This window comes from Vulpes lagopus, chromosome 2 (assembly GCF_018345385.1).
Source record: "Vulpes lagopus strain Blue_001 chromosome 2, ASM1834538v1, whole genome shotgun sequence".
Classification (NCBI taxonomy): domain Eukaryota; kingdom Metazoa; phylum Chordata; class Mammalia; order Carnivora; family Canidae; genus Vulpes; species Vulpes lagopus.
Window position 1 is genome coordinate 160,835,252 of NC_054825.1, and position 25,382 is coordinate 160,860,633.

The 25,382-nt window shown below is 44.1% G+C and overlaps 1 protein-coding gene across 4 annotated transcripts in view; it reads left to right on the plus strand.

Annotated features, from left to right (window-relative positions):
* LOC121484461 (zinc finger protein 773-like) overlaps positions 1–25,382 on the plus strand; it is an 86,154-nt gene that overhangs the window by 6,454 nt on the left and 54,318 nt on the right. Inside the window, exons 2-7 of one of the 4 annotated variants that reach the window (XM_041743769.1) lie at positions 10,223–10,310; positions 15,326–15,352; positions 15,793–16,282; positions 19,584–19,622; positions 21,226–21,352; positions 22,190–23,460. In XM_041743769.1, coding sequence (XP_041599703.1) covers positions 19,608–19,622; positions 21,226–21,352; positions 22,190–23,460 — 1,413 coding nt within the window. In that variant the 5' untranslated portion in view covers positions 10,223–10,310; positions 15,326–15,352; positions 15,793–16,282; positions 19,584–19,607. Of the gene's footprint in view, positions 1–10,222; positions 10,311–15,325; positions 15,353–15,792; positions 16,283–19,583; positions 19,623–21,225; positions 21,353–22,189; positions 25,084–25,382 lie in introns of those variants that run through there. The other 3 variants (XM_041743766.1, XM_041743768.1, XM_041743767.1) reach the window with 3 other exon arrangements.

The following is a 25,382-nucleotide window of genomic DNA, read 5'->3' on the forward strand; positions in this document are numbered from 1 at the left end:
AGACTTTCTCCCAAATTTATCAAATTTAAATATTCAGCTACTGATCCAGGAATCCCAGAGAACACCGCAGAAAAAATGCTAAAAGAAAAAAAGTACACCTAGGCATATCATTTTCAAACTACAGATAATCAGAGATGAAAATCTGAAAGAAGTCAGAGGAAGGAAACATTTTACCTCTAGAAGAGCAAAGATAACGACATCCAACTTTTCAGAAACCATGCAAGTAAGAAGAGAGGAGTACAATATTTAAATGTTGAGAGAAAAACCCTACCAACCTAGAATTCTATACCCTGTGAAATTATCCTTCAAAAGTGAAGAAGAAATAAAGAATTCTTAGAAAAACAAAAGTGGAGAGAATTTGTTGCTAGTAGACCTGCCTTGTAAGAAATGTAAAAAAAAAAAAAAAAAAAAAAAGTTCTTTAGAGAAAAGGAAAATGATATGGCTCAGAAGCTCAGGTCTACAAAAAAAAAAAAAAGTATCAGAAAAGGAATAAGTGAGGTAAAATAAGAACTTATTGTCTTATTCTTAACTGATCTAGTTTGTCCCAAAAATAAGCATCAACATACTTGAGTATGTATGTGAATATATATATAAGTGATATGAATAACAGCAATGATACAAGAATTGAGACAGAGGAATTAGTATTATTTTGTTATATTAAGGGATGCACACACTACCTGTGAAATGGTAGGGTTATTTGAAAGTGGATTTGGATTAGCTGTAGATATATACTATAATCTCTACAGCAACCACTACACAAAATTAAAAAAAGAAGTTATGTTAAAAAGGAGAGAAAATGGAATCTATAAAATGCACAATTAAAACTACAAAAGGGAGAAAAGGGGTGGAAGACAAAAATAGGAAGTATTAAATACTATCTAAATAAAAATGTTGCTTGCTAGATTGTAACAGTCACTGATTTACCCAGGCCAGAAATACATCCCCCTCCAACTCCCCATTGTGCCCTGTCTAGGGTCTTTTCTTTCTTGTCCCTGTCCTAGCATACTGAAAGTCATAAAGCAGTCTCCAAAACTTCAGTCAACATGTATTTTCCAAGGAACAACATAGAGAGCTGTGAGTGGGTGATGAGTGTTATTGTGTAGTTAAAAAGAAAACCACAGGCCCAAAATGTCAACTCAGGTTGAGTCCCCAAACTAGCACTTAATGTCTAATCTAATTGCAATTTCCACCTGCCCCAGAAATGTAGTCTTAACCAGGCAGGAATTTTCCAGGAATCCGCACCAATGAAGTAATCCGCCACATGGGCCCTCGCCATCCCCTAAAGGAATATGAAGTTGTCTGCATTGCAGGGTGTCACCTGCAGTGGTGACGTGGTCAGCCAGGGTCCGCTCGAGGTTGAAAAGGGGGCAGGGAGGGAGGGGATACGATGCGGTGACTTACAAAAAGTATGTATTTGTTCATTCAGATGGCCAAAATATATTTTTTATATGTATCTGATTTAGTCCATAGTTCCTGGCTCACAGCTTCCAACACCTTCGGAATTTGCTAAGTGTTGACAGTGATAAAGTTGTCTTTTGCTAGCACCTCAGCTGATTGCCGGGAAAACCAACCTTGTGATTAGAGGGTTGGACATTTTAGTTCCTCCTTTCTCATTTCTCCTCAGCTTTGGGGTGGGTGAGATGGGCTGGAGGGCTGAACCAATACCTGATTTAATCTACCAGGTTATGTTATGCAGCTTCCATAAAAATCCTAAAGGATGGAGTTCAGAGAGATTCCAGGTTGGTGAACACTGAGATTTCAGGAGTGTGGTGTACCTGGAGAAGAGCATGGACACTCTGCCCTGTCTTCATACCTGGCCATATGTGTCTCTTCCTGAGTTCTGTCCTTTTGTAATGAACTGGCAATCTAGCAAGAGTTTTGTGAGCTATTCCAGAAGATGAGGTCAACCTGAGAAGATCTTGAGAACCTCTGATTTTTAACCAGTCAGTGAGAAGCACAAGTAACAGCCTGGCTAGCAAATGGCATCTGAAATGGCAGGAGATTGAAGGTGAGGGTACAGTCTTGTAGGACTGAACGCTTAACCTGCGAATCTGATTTATTTTCTGATAGTGTCAGAATTGAATTTATTTCCTGATAGTGTCAGAATTGAAAAGCCATCTTGCTGGCTTTTAAGAATTGCTTGGTGTTGCAGCACCTGGCACTGTCTACTAAGCTTTGGAATCTTGGTTTTGGCTAAGGTCGTGATCTCAGGGTAATGAGATTGAGTCCCGCCTCAGGCTCTGCGCTTAGTACATGGTCTGCTTAAGACTCTCTCCATCTCCTTCCGCTCTCCACCCCCTGCCCAAGTAAATAAATCTTTTTTTTTTTTGCTTGGTATTGTGTGAGGACAGACACAGACACACACATACACACACTTCTTGGAATCCAGCGACCTAATTTAGGGGCATATCCAGATTCGAAATGTTAAGTTGTTGAATAAAGCATGGGATATAGAGGCAAGGAGACCCACGAAAAGGACAGACACTGCAATAGATCTAGGAGAATTTGTGGTAGAGCTAGACCAGAGCAGCACTAGAGGAGAGATGTGATAAGAGCTTGGATAGATCATAGAGTCGATAAGGTTTCCTGCTGCATCCAATGTCTGTGAGTAAAAGGAGGGAGGTAGAAGACCATCTGAAGTTCATTTTTTTAGAAGGGGAGGGGAAGGACAGAGGGAGAGGGCAAGAGAGTATTGGGCAGGCTTCATGCCCAGCATGGCGCTAGACCTGGATTTTGAGCCCCTGATCCTGAGATCATGACCTGAGCCAAAATCAAGAATTGGATACTTAACTGACTGAGCCACTTGAGGCACCCCTAAAGGAGACTCTTAAGATTGTTATTTTAGATGGGCTCTGCAGTGAGGGTTGAGGCTTGAGACCAGAGGGCAGGACACAGGTGTGTGTGTATCCCTGATGCTCCTTCAGAGAGGAGCAGTTCCAGCTTAGGGTGAATTCTGGCATGTGTATGTAGAAAGGAAGGTCCGGGTGAGGTAAGGTGCAGGCCTGGCATGGAGACTGAGGTATGAGTTGCTGTAGGAGTTGGTGTAACTTTTCCACCTTGTAGGCTAAGCAAACCTTTGAGACCACTCCCTGTGGAACAAGGCAAAAGTCAGCTGAGTTAGTGGAGCAGCTGGGTCCCCAACCAGGCCACTGCTGCCTTTCCTCCCATCCACTGTCCAGTCAAGGACTCCCTGGTTGCTGTCTTCAAAGGATTATAGTACAAGGACTAGTAGTGCTCAGTGCCTCCCTTTAACTTAAGAATGTATAAAACAGTTATTAATTTGACACTAATGAAGCAAAATCCCTGCTAATAGGTACACATAGGCAAGCAATTAGAAATGAACCCATTTACTTATTAAATTTATTCAAATACTTAATCATGGTTTATTTAAAAAAATTTTTATTGGAGTTTAATTTGCCAACATATAACACCCAGTGCTCATCCCGCCAAGTGCCCCCCTCAGTGCCCGTCACCCAGTCACCCCAACCCCCCGCCCACCTCCCTTTCGACTACCCCTTGTTCATTTCCCAGAGTTAGGTGTCTCTCATGTTTTGTCACCCTCAGTGATATTTTCAATCATTTTCTCTCCTTTCCCCTTTATTCCCTTTCACTAATTTTTATATTCCCCAAATGAATGAGACCATATAATGTTTGTCCTTTTGCAATTGACTTATTTCACTCAGCATAATACCCTCCAGTTCCATCCACATCGAAGCAAAAGGAGGGTATTTGTCATTTCTAATGGCTGAGTAATATTCCATTGTATACATATACCACATCTTCTTAATCCATTCATCTTTTGATGGACACTGAGGCTCCTTCCACAGTTTGGCTATTGTGGACATTGCTGCTATAAACATTGGGGTGCAGGTGTCATGGCGTTTCACTGCATCTGTATCTTTGGGGTAAATCCCCAGCAGTTCGATTGCTGGGGTGTAGGGCAGTTCTATTTTTAACTCTTTGAGGAACCTCCACACAGTTTTCCACAGTGCCTGCACCAGTTCACATTCCCACCAACAGTGCAAGAGGGCTCCCCTTTCTCCACATCCTCTCCAACATTTGTTGTTTCCTGTCTTGTTAATGTTCACCATTCTTACTAGTGTGAGGTGGTATCTCATTGTTTTGATTTGTATTTCCCTGATGGCCAGTGATGCGGAACATTTTTTCATGTGCTTGTTGGCCATGTCTATGTCTTCCTCTGTGAAATCTCTGTTCATGTCTTTGTCCATTTCATGATTGGATTGTTTGTTTCTTTGCTGTTGAGTTTAATAAGTTCTTTATAGATCTTGGACACTAGCCCTTTATCGGATATGTCATTTGCAAATATCTTCTCCCATTCTGTAGGTTCTGTTAGTTTTGTTGACTGTTTCTTTTGCTGCGCAGAAGCTTTTTATCTTGATGAAGTCCCAATAATTCATTTTTGCTTTTGTTTCCCTTGCCTTCATGGATGTATCTTGCAAGAAGTTGCTGTGGCGAAGTTCAAAAAGGGTGTTGCCTGTATTCTCCTCTAGGATTTTGATGGAATCTTGTCTCACATTTAGATCTTTCATCCATTTTGAGTTTATCTTTATGTATGGTGTAAGAGAATGTATAGTTTCATTCTTCTGCACGTGGCTGTCCAATTTTCCCAGCACCATTTATGGAAGGGACTGTCTTTTTTCCAGTGGATAGTCTTTCCTGCTTTGTCAAATATTAGTTGACCATAGAGTTGAGGGTCCACTTCTGGATTCTCTATTCTGTTACACTGATTTATGTGTCTGTTTTTGTGCCAGTACCACACTGTTTTGATGATCACAGCTTTGTAGTAACAACCTGAAATCTGGTATTGTGATGCCCCCTGCTATGGTTTTCTTTTTTAATATTCCCCTGGCTATTCAGGGTCTTTTCTGATTCCACACAAATCTTAAGACGATTTGTTCCAACTCTGAAGAAACTCCATGGTATTTTGATAGGGATTGCATTAAATGTGTAAATTGCCCTGGGTAGCATTGACATTTTCATAATGTTAATTCTTCCAATCCATGAGCATGGAATATTTCTCCATCTCTTTGTGTCTTTCTCAATTTCTTTCAGAAGGGTTCTGTAGTTTTTAGGGTATAGATTCTTTACCTCTTTTGTTAGGTTTATTCCTAGGTATCTTATGCTTTTGGGTGCAATTATAAATGGGATTGACTCCTTAATTTCTCTTTCTTCATTCTCATTGTTAGTGTATAGAAGTGCCACTGATTTCTGGGCATTGATTTTGTATCCTGCCACACTGCTGAATTGCTGTATGAGTTCTAGCAATCTTCAGGTGGAGTATTTGGGTTTTCTATGTACAGTATCATGTCATCTGCAAAGAGGGAGAGTTTGACTTCTTCTTTGCCAATTTGAATGCATTTTATTTCTTTTTGTTGCCTGATTACTGAGGCTAGGACTTCTAGTACTATGTTGAATAGCAGTGGTGAGAATGGACATCCCTGTGGTGTTCCTGATCTTAGGGGAAAGGCTCCCAGTGTTTCCCCATTGAGAATGATATTTGCTGTGGGCTTTTTGTAGATGGATTTTAAGATGCTGAGGAATGTTCCTTCTCCCTACACTCTGAAGAGTTTTGATCAGGAATGGATGCTGTATTTTGTCAAATGCTTTCTCTGCATCTATTGAGAGGATCACATGGTTCTTGTTTTTTTCTCTTGTTGATATGATCTGTCACATTGATTGCTTTATGAGTGTTGAACCAGCCCTGCATCCCGGGGATAAATCCCACTTGGTCATGGTGAATAATCTTCTGGATGTACTGTTGGATCCTATTGGCTAGTATCTTGTTGAGAATTTTTGCATCCATGTTCATCAGGGATATTGGTCTGTAATTCTCCTTTTTGGTGGGGTCTTTGTCTGGTTTTGGAATTAAGGTGATGCTGGCCTCATAGAACAAGTTTGGAAGTATTCCATCTCTATCTTTCCGAACAGCTTTAGTAGAATAGGTATTGTTTCTTCTTTAAACGTTTTTTTTTATAAATTTTTTTTAAATTTTTATTTATTTATTTATGATAGTCACAGAGAGAGAGGGGGGGGGGCAGAGACACAGGCAGAGGGAGAAGCAGGCTCATGCACCGGGAGCCCGATGTGGGACTTGATCCCGGGTCTCCAGGATCGCGCCCTGGGCCAAAGGCAGGCGCCAAACCGCTGCACCACCCAGGGATCCCTCTTCTTTAAATGTTTGATAGAATTCCCCTGGGAAGCCATCTGGCCCTGAACTTTTGTGTCTTGGGAGGTTTTTGATGACTGCTTCAATTTCCTCCCTGGTTACTAGCCTGTTCAGGTTTTCTGTTTCTTCCTGTCCCAGTTTTGGTAGTTTGTGGTTTTCCAGAAATGCGTCCATTTCTTCTAGATTGCCTAATTTATTGGCATATAGCTGCTCATAGTAAGTTTTTAAAGTCATTTGTATTTCCTTGGTATTGGTGGTGATCTCTCCTTTTTCATTCATGATTTTATTAATTTGAGTCTTTTCTCTTTTTAATAAGGCTGGCTAATAGTTTATCTATCTTATTAATTCTTTCAAAGAACCAACTCCTGGTTTTGTTGATCTGCTCTACAGTTCTTCTGGTCTCTATTTCATTGAGTTCTGCTAGAATATTTATTAACTCTCTTCTTTTGCTGGGTGTAGGATCTATTTGCTGTTCTTTCTCCATCTCCTTTAGGTGCAAGGTTAGCTTTTGTATTTGAGTTCTTTACAGTTTTTTTATGGATGCGTGTATGGCAATATATTTCCCCCTCAGGACTGCTTTTGCTGTATCCCAAAGATTTTGAATGGTTGTACCTTCATTCTCATTAGTTTCCATGCATCTTTTTAATTCTTCTCTAATTTCCTGGTTGACCCTTTCATGTTTTAGCAGGATGGTCTTTAACCTCCACGTGTTTGAGTTTCTTCCAAATTTCTTCTTGTGATTGAGTTCAAGTTTCAAAGCATTATGGTCTGAAAATATGCAGGGGACAATCCCAATCTTTTGGTATCAGTTAAGACCTGATTTGTGACCCAGTATGTGGTCTATTCTGGAGAAAGTTCCATTTGCTCTTAAGAAGAATGTGTATTCAGTTGCGTTTGGATGTAAAGTTCTGTAAATATCTGTGAAATCCATCTGGTCCAATGTATCATTTAAAGCTCTTGTTTCTTTGGAGATGTTGTGCTTAGAAAATCTGTCAATTACAGAAAGTGCTGAGTTCAAGTCTCCCAGTATAAGTGTATTATTATCTAAGTATGTCTTAACTTTGGTTATTAATTGATTGATATACTTGGCAGCTCCCAGATTAGGGGCATAAATATTCATGATTGTTAGGTCCTCTTGTTGGATAGATTCTTTAAGTATGATATAGTGTCCCTCTTCATCTCTTACTACAGTCTTTGGGAAAAACTGTCATTTGTCTGATAAGGGGATGGCTACCCCTGCTTTCTTTTGAGGACCATTTAATGGTAAATGGTTCTCCAACCTTTTATTTTCAGGCTGGAGGTATCCTTAGATCTAAAATGAGTCTGTTATAGACAGAAAATAGATGGGTCTTACTTTTTTATCCAGTCTGAAACTCTTTGCCTTTGATGGGATCATTAAGCCCATTTACGTTCAGAGTTACTATTGAATGATATGAATTTAGTGTCATCATGATACCTATTCAGTCTCTGTTTTTGTGGATTGTTTCCTTGGACTTCCTCTTTCTTTTACAGAATCCCCTTTAATATTTCTTGCAGAGCTGGTTTGGTGGTCACATATTCTTTCAGTTTCTGCCTATCTTGGAAGCTCTTTATCTCTCCTTCCATTCTGAATGAGAGCCTTGCTGTATAAAGCATTCTTGGCTGCATGTTCTTCTCATTTAGGATCCTGAATATATCCTGCCAGCCCTTTCTGGCCTGCTAGGTCTCTGTGGAGAGGTCTGCTGTTAACCTAATACTTCTCTATAAAGGTTAGGGATCTCTTGTTTCTTGCTGCTTTAAGGATCTTCTCTTTATCTTTGGAATTTGCAAGTTTCACTATTAAATGTCAGGGTGTTGAACGGTTTTTATTGATTTTAGGGGGATCTCTATATCTCCTGGATCTGAGTGCCTGTTTCCCTCCCCATGTTAGGGAAGTTCTCAAGTATGATTTGTTCAAATACAGTTTCTGGACCTCTGTCCCTTTCGGCGCCCTCTGAAACCCCAATTAAATGTAGATTTTTCCTTCTGAGGCTGTTATTTATTTCCCTTAATCTTTCCTCATCATCTTTTAATTGTCTTTCTCTTTTTTCCTCCTCTTCCTTCCTTGCCATCAACTTGTCTTCTATGTCACTCATTCTTTCTTCTACCTCATTAACCCTCATCATTAGGTCTTCCAGTTTTGATTGCATCTCATTTAATTGATTTTTAATTTCGGCCTGAGTAGATCTAACATCTGCAGTCATGAAGTCTCCTGAATCCTTTATGCTTTTTTCCAGAGCCACCAGTAGCTTTATAATTGTGCTTCTGAATTGGCTTTCTGACATCTAACTGTAATCCAAATTCTGTAACTGTGGGAGAGAGTACTGTTTCTGATTTTTCCTTTTGTGGTGAGTTTTTCCTTTTAGTCATTTTGCTCAGTACAGAGTGGCTAAAAACAAGTTGTACCGGAAAAAGGAAGGAAAAACGGGGGAAAACAAACAAAAAACAAGGAGGGGTATTTTATATACTCTGATTTTATATACTGTAAGTCCCTTGACTTCCCCTGGAGCTTTCCAGTGCTGCTTGGTTAAGAACTTGCTCTTCCCCTGTCCTTCCACCTGGTCTTCTGGGGGAGGGGTCTGCTGTGCTGATCCTCAGGTGTGTGCACCTGGGGGCGATGCCCCACCCCCTTCCAGGTGCACGGTTCAGTGGGATCTGTTTATCCTGTGAGGCCCCTGCTCTCTGGCAGCCCTGCTCAGTGCCAGGCACAAGGTGACACCAGGAGGAACAACAATAGTGGCTGTGGCCAGCTCTCCAGCCCTGGAGTCAGCTCCTGCAGTAACTACTGCAGTCTCCCAGTCCGCAGGGGCCTGGATGCTCCAGGGGTGGGAGGCGCTGATCTACACAGCTTGGGGCCACGGGGCAGCAAGAGTGTCCTTGCTGTCCTGTGTCCTCCCGGCCTCCGCCTGTCCCAAGGGGAGTGCCAGATCCTGGGCTATGTCCCCTGGGGCCTTGGGCTCTGGGACCTGTGCCGCTGGAATCGCACTCCTAGGGCCCCGCATCCCCCTCTGTGTGGAGCCGCCACCTGAGCTGCTCCCGAGGCCCTCCCCTAAATTTTTTTAAAGAAGATTTTATTTATTTATTCATGAGAGACAAACACAGAGAGAGGCAGAGTCAACATAGACAGAAGGAGAAGCAGGCTCCATGCAGGAAGCCCAAGTCGGGACTCAATCCTGGGACTTCGGGACCATGCCCTGAGTCAAAGGCAGCCGCTTAACTGCTGGGCCACCTGGGCATCCCCTTTAATCACTGGTTTATTATTTTTATTTTTTAAAGATTTTATTTTTTTCATTCAAGAGAGACACACACTGAGAGAGGCAGAGACACAGGCAGAGGGAGAAGCAGGCTCCACGCAGGGAGCCCTATATGGGGCTCGATCCTGCATGCCCTGGGCCAAAGCCGGTGCTAAAGTGCTGAGCCACTGGGGCTGCCCTAACCATTGGTTTAAATGTTAACTTACCTTTGAGTATTGTCTTATGATGTAAGTTTTGTGTATCACATCCTCTTAAAATCTTAAAATGTGGGAAAAATACATAATCAAAAATTTAAAGCCCAACCACTTCACTTGCACTGAGAACTTAGACAAAACCATTGGTGCTGTGGACAGTGATAGTGGCTACATAGTGTGTACTGCATATGTGTGGTATTGATATCAGCCCTACAAGGTGCAAAACAGTCTTATTCACATCTTATGGAATAAGGGCACTGATGCTTAGGAAGGTTCAGTCTTTTCCAGAGTCACACAGCTAGTCAGAGGCAGCACTGAGGCCTGAGGAGCTCAGTTTGGACCATGGTGGGGGTTCAGCTGATAAGATCCTACCCTGGTTACCCAGTTCTCCTGGACTCCCTCCTTCCAGAGGGTCCCATTGTGGTGACAAATGCTTCTGGACCCTGCACCAATGAGATGAGAGTGTCCCAGGCTCTCACCCACCTTAACTTCCACCCCAGTGGTTCAAGTGATCCAATATAGGGAATGGTGATGTTCCAAGAATCTTCATCTGTTCTCTCTCTTTCAGGGCTGACAGTCCTGTGGTTCCACAAAGTCCAGGGTCCTGAACTCAATCTGGGTTCTGCAGGTCAGTTCCATTGCTGACAACCAACCAGGTAAGATGTATTGTGCATCCTGGGAACAGATCCAGTGTTCAAATGCCTGCAGTTGAGACTTAGCTGGCATTGTTTAGGAAGCTTCCCGACTGTTTATATCTGTTGGGATAGGGGGTGAGGTGGCAACTGGTGGGGTGAGAGGTCAGGACACACAGGGATCAGGCCTAGCATGACAGCCTTGGGTTCTAGGCCTCTAATCTGAGGACAGTGGGACCTAGGGAAAGTTTGGAGCTAAGGAGGTAGTGATATGATCAAAACTTTAACAGATTACCATGGCTACAGAGTGGAGGATAGACTGGTGTTTATAGATAGACACTCCAGCAGGTGACTGCTGCTTAGTGGCCAGACAGGAAGGAGGGGGGTTGCTTTCTGGGTGCATTCTGCACAGAGTTGCCACAGAGTGAGGATGCTGGGAGATGACATGGAAAGGTGGAATCAGGGATGGGCCCATGGTTTTTGGCTTTGTTTGGAAGAATGAATATTCTATCAAGTAGGATGTCAAGTCTGTGGTAGAAGGGATTTTCGGAGGAAATGTGAAGAATCAGGCCGCCTAGCCCCCTCCATGTGGAGCCTCTGCCCGAGCGCATTCTGAGCAGTTCCCAGGGCCGCGCAGCCCCCTGCGCGGAGCCCCTGCCTGAGCTGCTTCCGAGCTGGAGCTGCGCCCGGGGCGGCACAGCTAGCTCCCTGCGGAGCCGCTGCCTGAGCCGCCTCCAAGCTGCTCCCGGGCCCCGCCGGATGCCGCAGCCCTTTAGGGAGCTCGGCCGCGGTGTGTGGCGCGCTCTCCCTGGCTCACTGGTGCTCTGTTAGTGTCCCAGGGAGGCTGAGGGCATCCTCACCCCTCCTGGGATCCTGCTCCAACTCCCGGGAAGATTGGTGAAACCCCTGCTTCTCCAGGATGGGGCTTTCCTGTCCTGGGGACACTCGCTGTGGCCTTAGCCCGGGTCCTCGCGGGGGCCCCCCCCACTTGAATGCCTTTTGTTTCTTTCTTTCTTCCCCCGTCCCGTCTTCCTACCGTGATAGAAGCGTGAACTCTTCTCACTGTAGCATTCCAGCTGTTCTCTCTTTAAATCTCAGGCTGAATTTGTAGGTTTTCAGGATGATTTGAAAGTTATTTAGGTAATTTGGTGGGGACAGGTGACTTGGGAACCCTACTCTTCCGCCATCTTGCCCCCTCCTACTCTGTTTTCCGTTTAAAATTGTTTCTAGGCAATGGTTTCAGGAGGGTCAATGAGAAAGCCATCTGACATTGGCCACCTGAGCTGCATGGTGATTGGCCACCTGAACCAGGCCACCCCGAGAGAGTGCTTGTTTGGCCAGGGCATGGCGGTGACGTCACAGAAAGGCATTCTGATGCACCTGGGCTGATATGAAAGCATGACAACCGCGCAGGTCCCCGTGATGACAGAGATGGCACTTTCAGCCACAGATCTCCCTGCTCTCCCTCAGGTTGTCTGCCCTGTTTTCTGCCCATGCCCATGGCAAGCCCCTGGACCACCCTCCTGCCCCAGTCCTCTCGCCAAGACTTTGGGCTCCACCTGCATGTTTGCACATCCATTCATCCCCCTCTGGGGTCCTGAGAGTCCACGAACCCACAGCAGGCGACTCCTGCTCCCATTTCCCACTGAGAGGTTGGCCTGGCTGCTCACGGACATATTCTCATGTGGACTGTGGGAGCAGGACACCGGTAATGGGTACCATGGATACTCAGACAGAGGGGAAATGCCTCCACACCTCTGGGGTCAACCCGGGGCTCAACACAGGAAAGCTGTGAGTCCCCTTCCTGAGGGAACCCAGGGCACTCACTGCTTCTCTGGAGCTCTCCAACCCAGCTCAGTACAGGGCACATGAATGCCCTAAACCTCCACTCCACCCCCATGTGTACAGTGTCTGCAGTGCCTCCAGGCACCAGGCAGAGAAGGCATTGTATGAAACAAGTAAGTCCTGGGAGAAGGAGTCACCACATCACTGGACACAGTGGGGGCCATTGGAACACGGGCCCTCAGGCCACGAGCTGCCTGGCCCAGCTCAGTAGTGGACAAATGGATGCTCCAGATCCCTGGCTGACCAGGCGCCCATACACCACAAACCCTCGAACACAGCAGGACATGGAGAAATTCACTCCCCAGAACAGAGCACCTACCAGGATCCCTCAGACTGGGAACCCTCTTAACCCTCATGCCCCCGGGCATGTGAGTCACCCAGACACTGGATCCCTATCAAAATACCATGGACTTTCTTCAGAGAGTTGGAACTAATTATTTTAAGATTTGTGTGGGGATCCCTGGGTGGCGCAGCGGTTTGGCGCCTGCCTTTGGCCCAGGGCGTGATCCTGGAGACCCGGATCGAATCCCACGTCGGGCTCCCGGTGCATGGAGCCTGCTTCTCCCTCTGCCTGTGTCTCTGCCTCTCTCTCTCTCTCTGTGTGACTATCATAAATAAATAAAAATTAAAATAAGATTTGTGTGGAATCAGAAAAGACCCCGAATAGCCAGGGGAATATTGAAAAAGAAAACCATAGCTGGGGGCATCACAATGCCAGATTTCCTGTGAAGTTTTTGCAAATTTAAAATGTGGGATGTCAGTGTGGCGTAGGTCATTCTGGGTGGGTGTTGGCAACTCCCTTTCCCTGTCTTTCCCCTAGGACTGTCCTTTTCCTGGCCCAGACAGTTGCTCACAGTGAGCAATAGGAGGGCCCCAGGCACCTGATAGGGTAGACATTACTTCTGCAACATCAAGAGAGGCTCAAAAGAATGTGGCTCTCCCATGGAGCATCTCTTCTGCATCTACCATTGTGTGATGGAGACAGTGGACAGTAGCCACATCTCATTTCTACCTTTTTTTCCTCACTAATATTTCTACTCTGACTTTCGGCTCTCATCTTTTCCCTTTCATTGCTTCCTTGGAAGGCTGCACATATCCTTAAGTAGTCTCTGAATACCAGCTACTGTGTTGGAATCACACACTCCTCTGTCTGTACCCAGTCTTGTATCAGTGCTCACCAGTTACCAGCAGCTATGGCCTTGTTGAAAGTCATTGGCAGGGGAGGGGTTTGGGAGCCCACCTCTCATTCCTGCACTTCCCCCTCTCTTGGGTCCTTCCCTAGAACCCCAGGGCTCTCTCATCATGGGAGCTTGCGAGGCTGAGCTCTGCACAGCAGGCCTTCCTCTCACTGTCTCCAGGCCCCGCTGCCCATCAGCAGGCCCATGGCCTCATCCATGGGTGTGTCTGACACACATTCCTGATGGGGCTGTCTCTTCCCCCATAGAGTTAGTATGCACTTTACCAGCATTTCTTTGCTTCCAGGTTGCTGGCATGGAGCCCAGGATGAGGAGGCACCTTCAGAGCAAGGTGTTTCTGCAGGAGCGTCACTAGTCAGGACCCCAAAGCCAGGCCCATCCATCCTGGAGGCCCAGCCCGTGAGATGTGTGGCCTGCTCTTAAAAGACCTTTTGTGCTTGGCTGAGCATAATGGAACACACTCTGAGCAAGGCCTGTGCACTCGTGGGGCAAACCTGCAGCAGCATCAAAAGAAGCAGGCTAGAGATAACTTTCCATAAAGTATGAAGGGAGCCCTTTGTTTGGACCTTGTACCTTATATGGCAGATAAGACCTTGGCATGGAGGGAGAGTAGAGAGGACTTCACAGCCTTACTACCCTGCTAGCCACTCACAGTGGGTTGAAGCCACACAGGAACACCAAGTAGAGAGGTCTTTGAAAGTGGACAGAATGATTGTAAGTAGACTTGGTATGGGAAAGCCTTCAGCCTCAAGATATACATGTAGGGTACCAGAAAGTCTACCCTGGGGAATGGCCTTAGGAGTGTGGTGAAAATGGGATGTTTTTAGGTACAACTCTAACCTCAGTAAACATTTTAGCAATCACTGTGAAGAAGGGTTTTGAAGTGTAGCCAGTGTGGTAAAATCCACACTTACTAGTCACCAGGAAGTTCATACTGTAGAAAGAGTGCAGTGAATGCAGGAAGTCTTTTACATATAACTCCAGTCTCCTTAAACAGTAGTGAGTTCACGCTGGTGAATGGCCTTCTTTGTGCAGTGAATGTGGGAAGGCATTCATCAGTAAGTCCCACCTCCTTCAGCATCAGAAAATGTGGAAACTTCTTCCTTTTTTTTTTTTTTTTTTTGAGACTTCTTTACAGGAAAATTTGGTCTTACTGAACGCCAGAGAATACACCAGGCCAAGGTTTTATAAGGTTTTATGAATTCAGCATATAGCAAGGCCTTTGCTACTAAGTCTTGCATCATTGGTCACCAGAAAATGCACACTGGAGGACACTTTACAAGTACAGCTGATGTGGGGAAGTGTTTCAGTGCAAACCAATCTCATTAAGCATCAGAGAATTCACACTGGGTAAAGGCATTGGGAGTGCAGGGAATGTGGGAAATTCTTGAGCCAAGACTCCCATCTCATTCAGAACCAGAGAAAGAACTTGAACTTGTGAGTAGAGCAAATGGGGAAAGATTTCTGCCAAAAGTATGTTTTAAATTAGCACTGGGGATAAAAAAGCTAATACATAGTTTTATGTATTATGTATTTTATGATGTGTAATTTACCACATCATGTGAAATTTACCATCTTGTTTTTAGGGGGTACAGTTCAGGAATGTTAAGTATGGTCACCTTGTACCATGGATATCCATAACTCTTTTCATCTTGTTAAACCTAATTCCATTACCTAACTAGCCATTTTTGCCTTCCCTGGCCTTTGCACATCATTTTCTTTATTTTCTCTATCCATTCATCTGCCCATGGACCATGAGTTGCTTCTACCTCTTTTGGCTATTTTGAATAATGCTACTATGGACATGAGTATACCAATATTTCTTTTAACACCTTACTTTCCAAAAAAGATTTCTTCAGTACCTTGCTTTCCAATTATTTTTGCATATATACTCAAAAAGAATTGCTGAATCATATGGCAATATGGTCAGTTTTTTGAGGAACTGTTTTTCATAATGTTTGCACCATTTTACAGCCTTCATCCTTTTCTGTTTTTCAGTGTTCAGAAGCCTCCTTTCCCCATGTGGTAAGTCACTCGCTCTTTTCAGATGGGGCTTAGAATCTTAGAATAGAATGGATGGAGTAGGGAATGGAATACATGGAGAAAGGGCTGGACATAATCCCCAGGAAGATTTTACTTATATGAGAGTGAGCACCACTTGAGGTGGGGCAAAAGGAGAGGGTCAAGCAGACTCCCCCAGATCAGGGAGCCAGAGGCAGGCCAATCCCAGGATCCTGAGATCATGACCTGAGCCAAAGTCAGATGCTTCACCAACTGAGCCACCCAGGCGCCTCTCTACCTTTTTTCTAACAGAAAAACTACAGAATCAATTGATTCCGCTCTAACAAGTACTTGAAAAGCATTAAGAATATTTTAGGTCTCAGCTGTGGGTGGATGCACTTTGTGTCTGAGAGACCGTTTGTAGTTTTGGGGAACGTCTGAAAACGTGTCTGTTTTGTGATCAGCACAGGCTACAGGCTATGTTCCACGGAAATCTGGGTGACCCCCTTCCAAGAAGCCAGAGCCCCGCCCCGCTCCGCCCTCAAAACCTGCGGAGATCCTGATCCAGCCCCTTTCTTGGTGTGGCTAGAAAACACCCGGGGGTCAGGAAGAATGGAGACCTGTAGGGGTTCCGTAGCTCCGTCAGAACTACATTACCCGGAAGGCAGTGCGCCGAGCGTACCCTCCACTGGACCAATGAGGGCTCGATGAAAGGCACTTCCGCCCGATGGACAGCGTCGGGGCGAGCTTTCCGGCGTGGGCCTCCAGCGACATCTTGTAAACTTGGTCCTGTCTCCGGTCGGGATCCTTGGCGCGCCTGAGGTGAGGGCTCAGGATGCGCTGCGCCGGCTCCGCTGAGATTCGGCGTAGCTGTCGCCGGGACTGAAGGCTACGCTGCCACGGTGTCCCTCCCCCCCGCACCCGGCCACAGCTGCCGTGGCGATTCCCATTCAGGTAAGCGCTGCGTTTCTCTGGGCCAGCACCCAACTCTTCATTCTGCATTAGAATTTCGTGTTTTTGTCCTCAGGAGGGTCCTATTTACTTTGATCTTCCAAATTTTGAAATAAGACTTGCCTGAAGAGACTTGCACAGAATGTACGTGTGCAATTGAATAACCAACTGTAAAATTAGTACCTGTAATTATTGCTGTTAACCTTAGAAATAAAACGGGCAGTTTTTTTTTACCACCCAAAATGGGTTTATTTGGGTTTAACTCGGGAATACAAGAGTATTGCATCCAGGCAAGTCTGGAAAGGGCTGCTCTGAACAAAGCTCATTGGGCAAAGTGGGCGTCGTGAGTATAGTGGCTTCTCTTTGGCTGGGCTGTTGGCAGGGATAGTCAAGTAGTAGCTCCTGGGAGAGTCCACCTCTTTTCCTGTGAGTCCGCACAAGAAAACAGCATTTGTAGGGTTGAGAGCTTCTCCTGCCGACCTGATCTCTCCGTTCTAATTATGTTCACACTGGCCAAGTGAGGAAATGAGTTATAAATAAGACCGAGAAGCCAGCTGTGCAAGTCTTTCCACAATTATCCCAGTCTCCGAAGTTAGACTGTTGTCTGTTTCAAGTAAGCATATTTTATTGTCTTGACAGTTTGAGCAAATATGTGGGAAATACTCAGCATCATAGTATTAATAGTTTCCATGTGACTTCAAACACTATGAAAGGACTGACATCACAATCACATCACAATAGTATATTGTGACTAACTTTTTACATCTATCCATTTTTCTGTGCCATATTCTATGGTATGGATACTTGGAAAACATGTCTTTGTTTTTGCCCATGGTTTTCTGCATTTATAAAAACATTGCTACTATATCCACATTTTCTAGGATATACAAGCACACAGTTGTCTAGCATATATATATATATTAAATACGGATTTCCACAGTCAGAGGTTTAAATTTACTTTATAATGCCAAATTGGCTTTCCAAAATGTTACCAATCTATATACCAGTAGCAGCTTACAATATTTACGAATTTCTACAGTCTTATTAGTTCTAGGCAGTGTCAGGCTTGTGAGGTCAGCCTTACTGAGTTTTGCTTTTAATGGTTACCATTACATTTGCCTTCTTAGAAAGTGCTTGCCGGAATTCTTGTTTACATACAGAAGATTTCAGTTTATTAAATGTTAACATTTTAAATTTATTTTAACAATTATGGAGGATTCAAGAATTTGTGTAATTTTTACTCAACTGTTTAGCTTGCCATTTCAGTTATTATGACAACAGGAGCCCTTTATTGTAGTGGGATTCTTTACTATGATGCTTCGGTTTAAAAAATCTATTCTATTCATTCATACGAGATGTAATTTTTGTCTTCCCAGCTAAGCATGTCCAGCTGAAATTACTTTTTTGTGTGCATTTGAAGTGGAGGTCTAAATTTGTTTTGCTACACAGCAGTTTTATAAGCTGCTGTTTTAATGCTCTGTACTGCCACTGAAGCATCAAGGCCCATGAGTGTCCTATTTTATGAGCTCTGGTCTTTTCAACCTAATTTCTGTGCGTATAGTTTTCTTACCAGAACAGCCTTATAATGTTATCACCTCTTTAGGAACAATTACTCTTGCATGCTAAAGTGATGTTTAATGTTTATTTTTACTTATGTAGCCTTGTCACTTTAAAAGAAGCTTCTCAAATTCTAAAATATTTGGGACACACAGGTATTTTAACAAAAAGAAAAAGATTTATTTAGGGGATCCCTGGGTGGCTCAGCGGTTTAGTGCCTGTCTTCGGACCTGGGGTGTGATCCTGGAGTCCCGGGATCGAGTCCCACATCAGGCTCCCTGCATGGAGCCTGCTTCTCCCTCTGTCCCTGTGTCTCTGCCTCTCTCTCTCTCATGACTAAATAATGACTAAATAAATAAATCTTTAAATCTTTTTTTTTAAAGATTTATTTATTTTAAGAGAGCACGAAGCTGGGGGAGGGGCAGAGGGAGTATGAGAATCCCAGGCATCTTGGGGAGGGGGGCGCTCCATCTCACAACCCTGAGATCACAACTTGAGCTGAAACCAAGAGTTGGATTTAGTGGACTGATCCATCCAGGTGCCCCCTGGCATCCTTAAGTAACATGCATAATAACATCAAGCTTTTTAGCTTTGGTTGCTCTGAATCTTTTAGTACTGTTGGGTTTGGGTTTTCTGGCTCCAGTTTATGAACTCTAGATGTGTGTTCTCTTCTCCACAGTCTTTTGTTTGTTCGTTTTGTTTGGTACTCTTTCTTACGAATTCTGTCAAGATTTGTTATTTCTTTCTCATTTAATCTTACCCTTTATGTCTATTTGGCTGCATTTTTCTGTGAGATTCTTCTTCTCTAATGATGTAGTTTTCCTAAATTGTTTAGATTTATTAAAATTATTGTAGTTAAACTGTTTTCCCTTTCTGATCTTTATGTCATGTTACAAATTTTATCTGTAAACACTGTAAAGTGTTTATCTGATAAACACTTAATGTTATCGTAAATTTTTATACTCTACACCCACAAGATTTTTGCTTTTTAAGTGATTATCATCCTTTATCATCTTCCTCTGGTACTACTGCTAGAGGAAATGATGATAGGATATTTTGCTAAAATAGGCAAAATTCAATAATTTTAAGGATAAAATGGAGACTGGAACAAAGGTTAGGTCCTAGCTTGTTTCTTTTCCTGTAAGTTGAGAAATGCAATTACTCTGAACTGCAGGAGGCCAAAGCACCTTTCCTGGAGCTCCAGCAACAACCTCTTTATCAGACATTCATTTGGAATGGATAATCAAGTAAATAGTAGTTTGGTTTAGTTCTCTACCACAGGAGAGAATATATTCGCAATATTTTTCTGAACATTTATTGAAAAAATTGAAAAAGAAGTATAAGGAGTCATGTACCTGGCCAGCCATTAGGGCCAACTACAAAGTAGAGAAAGAGAAGAATGTATTTTTGGCACAGGAAGAATCAGAATAATAAGGAATAAAATGGAAGGGTCAGAGGCCCACCCAGACATAAACTTGGACATAATTTATCTCTTTTTCTGGTTACTCATTAACCTGAGGGATGTTACTCAAACACAACACAACCTTAACAGGCTCTGTACTCCTAGAAAGACTTTCCTGAGGATGCGTGCATGCTTTTGGCATAACTCCATAACACCTTATACTTTCCTTTATAAGTGCTTTCTTAATCCCTTTCAGCTTCCTTTACCTAAAATTATTAAATGTTTCACTTTTTTGTCTGTATTCCTGATGGGAATTAAACTAACATGGCCCTGCTCTTCCTGCAGGTTCTGCTTTCAGCAGAAGCACTTATGGACCCTGCACTGGTGAGTGTCAGGTGTCCTGGAACTTTTCCTGTACTCTTCCTGCCCTTGGTGTTTAGAGACTCTAAATAACCCCTTAAGCCCAGGTCAGAGGTTGTATGGAGAGAGATTCTCACTTTGGGCCAGCAACAGGGCAAGCTGTGAAAGATTGTCTTAGGGATCAGTATGTACCAAGCCTTGGGCTTGGAGGCAAGACTGAGATGCGAGTGTTAAGGGGAGTGTTCTAGGTCTCATAGGTCTTTGTTAGGTCTGCTGAGAACAGAAGTCAAGGAGAGCAGAGTCAGGGTTCTGCTCTGATAGTGATGGTAGCGGCCACCCAATTTGGGAGCAGAGGAGAAATCCAAATCTGGCTAAGGTCTTCAGAAGCCACCCCTGATGATAGAATACACCAGAGACTGGGAGAGAGGGAGACAAGGGGGTCATCACTGCGGCTAGTACTGTGGTCTAGATTGGTATTCATTGTAGCTGGGCCAAAGTGGTAGATGAGGTAGGAGAAATATTTGGCTTCTGGATTTGTGTTTAATGTAGGGCTGACCTCAAAGATGACTCCATGGCTTTTGTAGGGATATGTTTGGGTGAGACTATCAAGAAATTAGGTTTGGACTATGTTGAGTCTCATATGTTTCAGAGACTCCCAAGGATGGGTGGCAAATGGATAGCTGGTCATCCAGCTCCCAAGACATCCACACTGTGTATGGTGTGTATCCTGAGATAGGACTCTGGATCTGATAGAGGAGGAGGCATGTTCAGATCATAGTGGCATTGCCATTGGAGGAAAATGGAGGAGAGCTGCAGAGGATAGATGGCACAAAGATGGACAAGCCAGAATAGTCAGAATTAGCAGGAATGTAGCATGAGGTATGGGGAGAGGAAACTCCGACAGGTTGCCAGATTTTCATGGGAGTAATCGTGAGACCACAGCAATAATAGAGGTGAGTTGGTGAAATCACACTGGTCCTTACTCACTCTTCTGTGCACTCACCCAACCAGGCTTTTGTGGTGGTTCTGTCAGGAGGTCATCAGATTAGCTTACATAAAGTGTGTTATTGGGACATAGGTTGTACCTGGTGAACTGGCAAAAAGACATAATGTGCAATATAGAAGTGGAATGTGACCAAGGGTATTTAGATCTGCATGTGGTCTAAGCCAAGAACAAGGTCAGGTGGAGAAGCCCCTTCTGTGCAGGGCTGGAGGCCATTGGAAGTTGGGATCTATTGCACTTGAAGCATTTCCTAGATTCCACACACAGACAAAAGTCAGTATCATGGGCCAAGTAGTGATGGGGATCAGATGTATGCTGTATGATGGAGGTATGATCCAATGAGTAGAAATTTAAGAGAATGCTAGGCCCAACATGGTTGTCTGGGAGGCATGATTCTTGGGACTCTGAGATGTCTTGAGAAAAGGGTTGGGGATCCTGCATCTCAGGCCCAGAGCTCAGAAGGCATCTGTCTGAGCACTTGCCTCTTTGTTGATACTGCTTAAGTTGGAAAGCAAAGGAAGATGATGAGCAGAGAAGTGAGTGAATGTGGGCTGGGGTTCAGCGTAGTTTACAGGGTCCTGCAGAAGAGGCTGCTTATGGACACAACTGTCCTCATCATCACAGGGCTCTTTGACCTTTGAGGATGTGGCTGTGTACTTTTCCCAGGAGGAATGGAGGCTTCTTGATGAGGCTCAGAGACACCTGTACCGTGATGTGATGCTAGAGGTCTTTGCACTTTTTGCATCATTGGGTAAGGTCCCCTCACACCAGCCCCAGTTCCCTGGGCTGTTCTGTCTTTCCTCCTCTTTCTGGGTGCCAAGGCTGGGGCATATATACTACAGCTCTTTTCACAAATAGCTCCAATACTCCCCGTTCTGAAGCTCTTTCAGTAAAGGTTCCATGCTACTTTTGTTTCCTGAGGTTGTTTTGGGGTTGGTTGCCTTGGTGCTGCCCTCTTAGCTGGCCTGTCTTTCCCTTAAAGGCTTGCATCTTCTAAATCCCATGTTGTCCAGTTGGAGCTAGAACACTGCATACATGACAAAGTCGATATGACCCCCCAATGGGGGAAGATGTGATGTATAGCTGGGAATCCTGTCAGGAACATGACGTGGCCTGGGCTCTACACTGTTTGATGCCAAGGTCAGAGGCTCCTCCTCTTTCTTGATACTTTGCCCACTTGTTACTTTTCCATTCAGAAGAGACCTGAGAGTATATATCCCTCCCCTGTCTTCTGTCCTTCTTTGGGGCCTCCACCAATTATCGCTCCTTCTGCTATGCTCTCCAATATTGGCCTACACTAAATGTGTCCATGCCCTTAAAATAATACTTGAACACTGGTAGCCAAAGCCCTGGCAAGAACACATTTCGTAAGAAGTGAGTTGTGGACTCAGCCTCTCCTCCCCATGTCACACTCCATCCATGTGACTTTTGCCTGCTGAGTCCTCCCTGTTCTGTGACCCAGCCTTCTCCTTCAAACTACCCCATTCCGCCAAGCTCCTTTTGTCCCAATCCCCTGGCATTCTTGGGATTTCAGACACACATTTGTGGTCTTCTTCTACCAAAACTCCTGACTCTTCTCTGCTTTCAGGTTGTGGGCAGAGAACAGAGGATGAGGAGGCACTTTCTGGGCAGAATATTTCTGTAGGAGAGTCACAGATAAATTCTACCCAGGAGACATGTGGCCTGGATTCAGAAGGTGACTTACATCCAGCTGAGAGCCTGGAAGCAAACCCTGGCCAGAAACTGTGCAGGACACAGGGGAAGCTTCACCAGCACCAGAAGCAGGACAATGGAGAGAAATCTTTCAGAAGGAACGTGAAGAGCTGCATAGCCCACATGTCGATGAAGCCCTTCCCTGATGGCTCAGGCCTTCTCCAGCACCAGCTCATTCATAGTCAGGGGACACTACCTAAGAACACCAGCTGTGCAGAGCCCTTTCACAACGGACAAAAACACTATAAGTGCAGCGAATGTGGGAAAGCCTTCTGCCGAAAATACAGACTTGCTCAGCATCAGAGAGTCCACACTGGAGAGAGGCCTTATGAGTGCAGTGAGTGTGGGAAAACCTTCAGCTACAAACATATACTTGTTCAGCACCGGAGAGTCCACACTGGAGAAAGGCCTTATGAGTGCAATGAATGTGGTAAAGCCTTCAGTAACAAACCCACACTTGTTCGGCACCAGCGAATTCACACTGGAGAAAGGCCTTATGAATGTAGTGATTGTGGGAAGTTCTTTAGCCAAAGTTCCAGCCTTAGTGAACATCAGAGAATTCACACAGGGGCACGGCCTTATAAATGTAGTGAGTGTGGAAAATTCTTCACCTCCAACTCAAACCTAATTAAACACCGGAGAGTGCACACAGGAACAAGGCCTTATGAGTGCAGTGAATGTGGGAAATTCTTTAATCAAAGTCCTAGCCTCATCAAACACCAGAGAATTCACACAGGTGAAAAGCCTTATGAATGTAGTGAATGTGGGAAACTCTTTAGCCAAAGCTCCACCCTCATCAAGCACCAGAGAGTTCACACTGGAGTGAGGCCTTACAAGTGCAATGAATGTGGGAAACTCTTTAGCCAAAGCTTTGGCCTCACTCAACACCAGAGAGTTCACACTGGAGAAAAACCCTATGAGTGCAGTGAATGTGGAGAATTCTTTAGCCAGAGCACACAACTTACCCAGCACCGGAAAGTTCATGCCACACAAAACCCTCCTGAGTGCAGTCACTGTGGCAAAGCCTTCAGCCAAAGATCTGCTCTGATTGACCACCAGAAACTTCACAGCCCAGCCAGACCTTACAAGTGCACTGAATGTGGGAAAGCCTTTAGCCGTAGGTCTAACCTCATTCGACACCAGAAAGTTCACCCTGGAGAAAGGACTTAGAATGATATGGAGATAGCAGAGAACCAGCTGGGTGTTTAAAACTAACACTACTGCATATCTGAACATGTAGGGAGCTATGTTATATTTTCTAACCTTTCCAGGGCTCTTGCCACATTTGTCACTGCAAGTTTTTTTGTGGGTGTCTCAACTTTGTATGCCACAGTGGGAATATAGTATCATGGCACAGAATAGACAGTTTTGCCGTAATTTACATTGTGGCCCAAGGTTTCCTAGAATGGATTACAGGGCAGTCCTTTTTGTGTGACCAATTCTGTAATCCAGATGTCAGCATTTTCTGTGGGTCTGGAAGTCTCCCTGAGAGGACAGTTGTTAAGAATCATGTATTTTTTTGGATTAGCTTTTCTTTTTTCACATTGGAGGTCACATAATGGACCTCAAAAAAGAGCCATGTTTGGTAGGCCAGTATCTCTGATTCCAGGCAGGAACCATATTCAAGTACAAAAACACTGGGTGAAATAAAGAGTGTGGAAAACCAGCGAACTGGAGGGGCTGTGATGCCTACACAAACATTTCCAGTCATCACAGCTGGCTTACAGTAAGGTCGTTGCAGAAATTCCGGAGCCCTTTATAGCTAACTGTTCCTGTGACCAGGGCTCCTTCGCTCTACAGTTAAAGGTGGGGGGAGAGGGAGTTACAAACAGAATTAGAAGTTCAGACCTATGAAGGCAGCAGGCATATGACTTTTATGAGCAGTGGAGATTTGGCTCACAGTTGACCTGTACTCCAGTGGCATTGCTTGTCAAGCTAGTGCAGCAGAGCTCCCCCTCATGATAGGGGTGGAGCTATAGTACCTAGGGTTGTCAAATTCCTACTTTCCAAAAAGGTTCAGATTTTTATGTGAAAAAATGTATTTTGTAAGGTCACTTAAAATTGGTACGCATTTAAAAAAGTGCAGCAGCTAGTACTGGTCAATTTTAACATACATGTGCTGACATGAAACCATCAGACTTAACCATAAAGTGTGTTAATCTTCTGACCTCTCTGTCTGGACTCCCAGGCAATTACTATTAATATGGTTACTAGTCTTAAGTTGGCTCTTAAAAGGGAACCGAAGTAACAGACCATAACTAATAGTGACAATCGGTATTGAATAGTGGGACCTTTTTTTTTTAACTGCTGAAATGATACACAGTTATTTTGGTTACCCACCCACCTAACAAATGGTTTTTCTGGTTTGTGTCCTGGGGCTATCACAGGTACCCTGTTGTGAACACACAAACTCTCTGAAAATGTGTGTTTAATACACCTAGCAGTGCAGTGCCCGAGTCTTTAAGGTGCTAATGGTTGCTCCAGTTCTTCTGTTGTTCTCGCCAATTGAAATATGGTCAATTGAAATATTTGTTGAAATATTGAAATTGAATATTTGTTGAATAATTGAAATATTTGTTCAAGTCTTTTTGGTGTTAGTGGTTTTAAAAGGTGTGCTTAAAAGGTGTGTAGTGGTATCTTACCATGAATGAATTGTGCATCTCCCCTAACAATTCAGTTTGCTTCCTGTACCTCGTCCTCACATAAATATTTGCCAATTCCAGTTGTTTTGAGTGCTGCTAAAGAAATAAAAAAGGAATCCAATAACTATTCCAGTTGTTTGTGCTGTTAACAGTATGATGGGCCACATACACTTTAAACTTTAGTTCCTGGTGCTAAAAATGAGGAATAATCCAACCATTGTTTTTATCTTAACTAATTTCCAGCATTTGCAGCTGTGAGTATGAAAGTTGCCAACCAAAATGTGCCTTGAGAAGAAAGGACAGTAAATGGTCTATTTTCAGCCAGCTACTGCTACACAAACATAGGGAATAATAAAATGCACTCAATGATGTGAAGGGACGACTTTTAAAAATATTACCCTTTAAGTTCTCCTGACCCCTCCACCT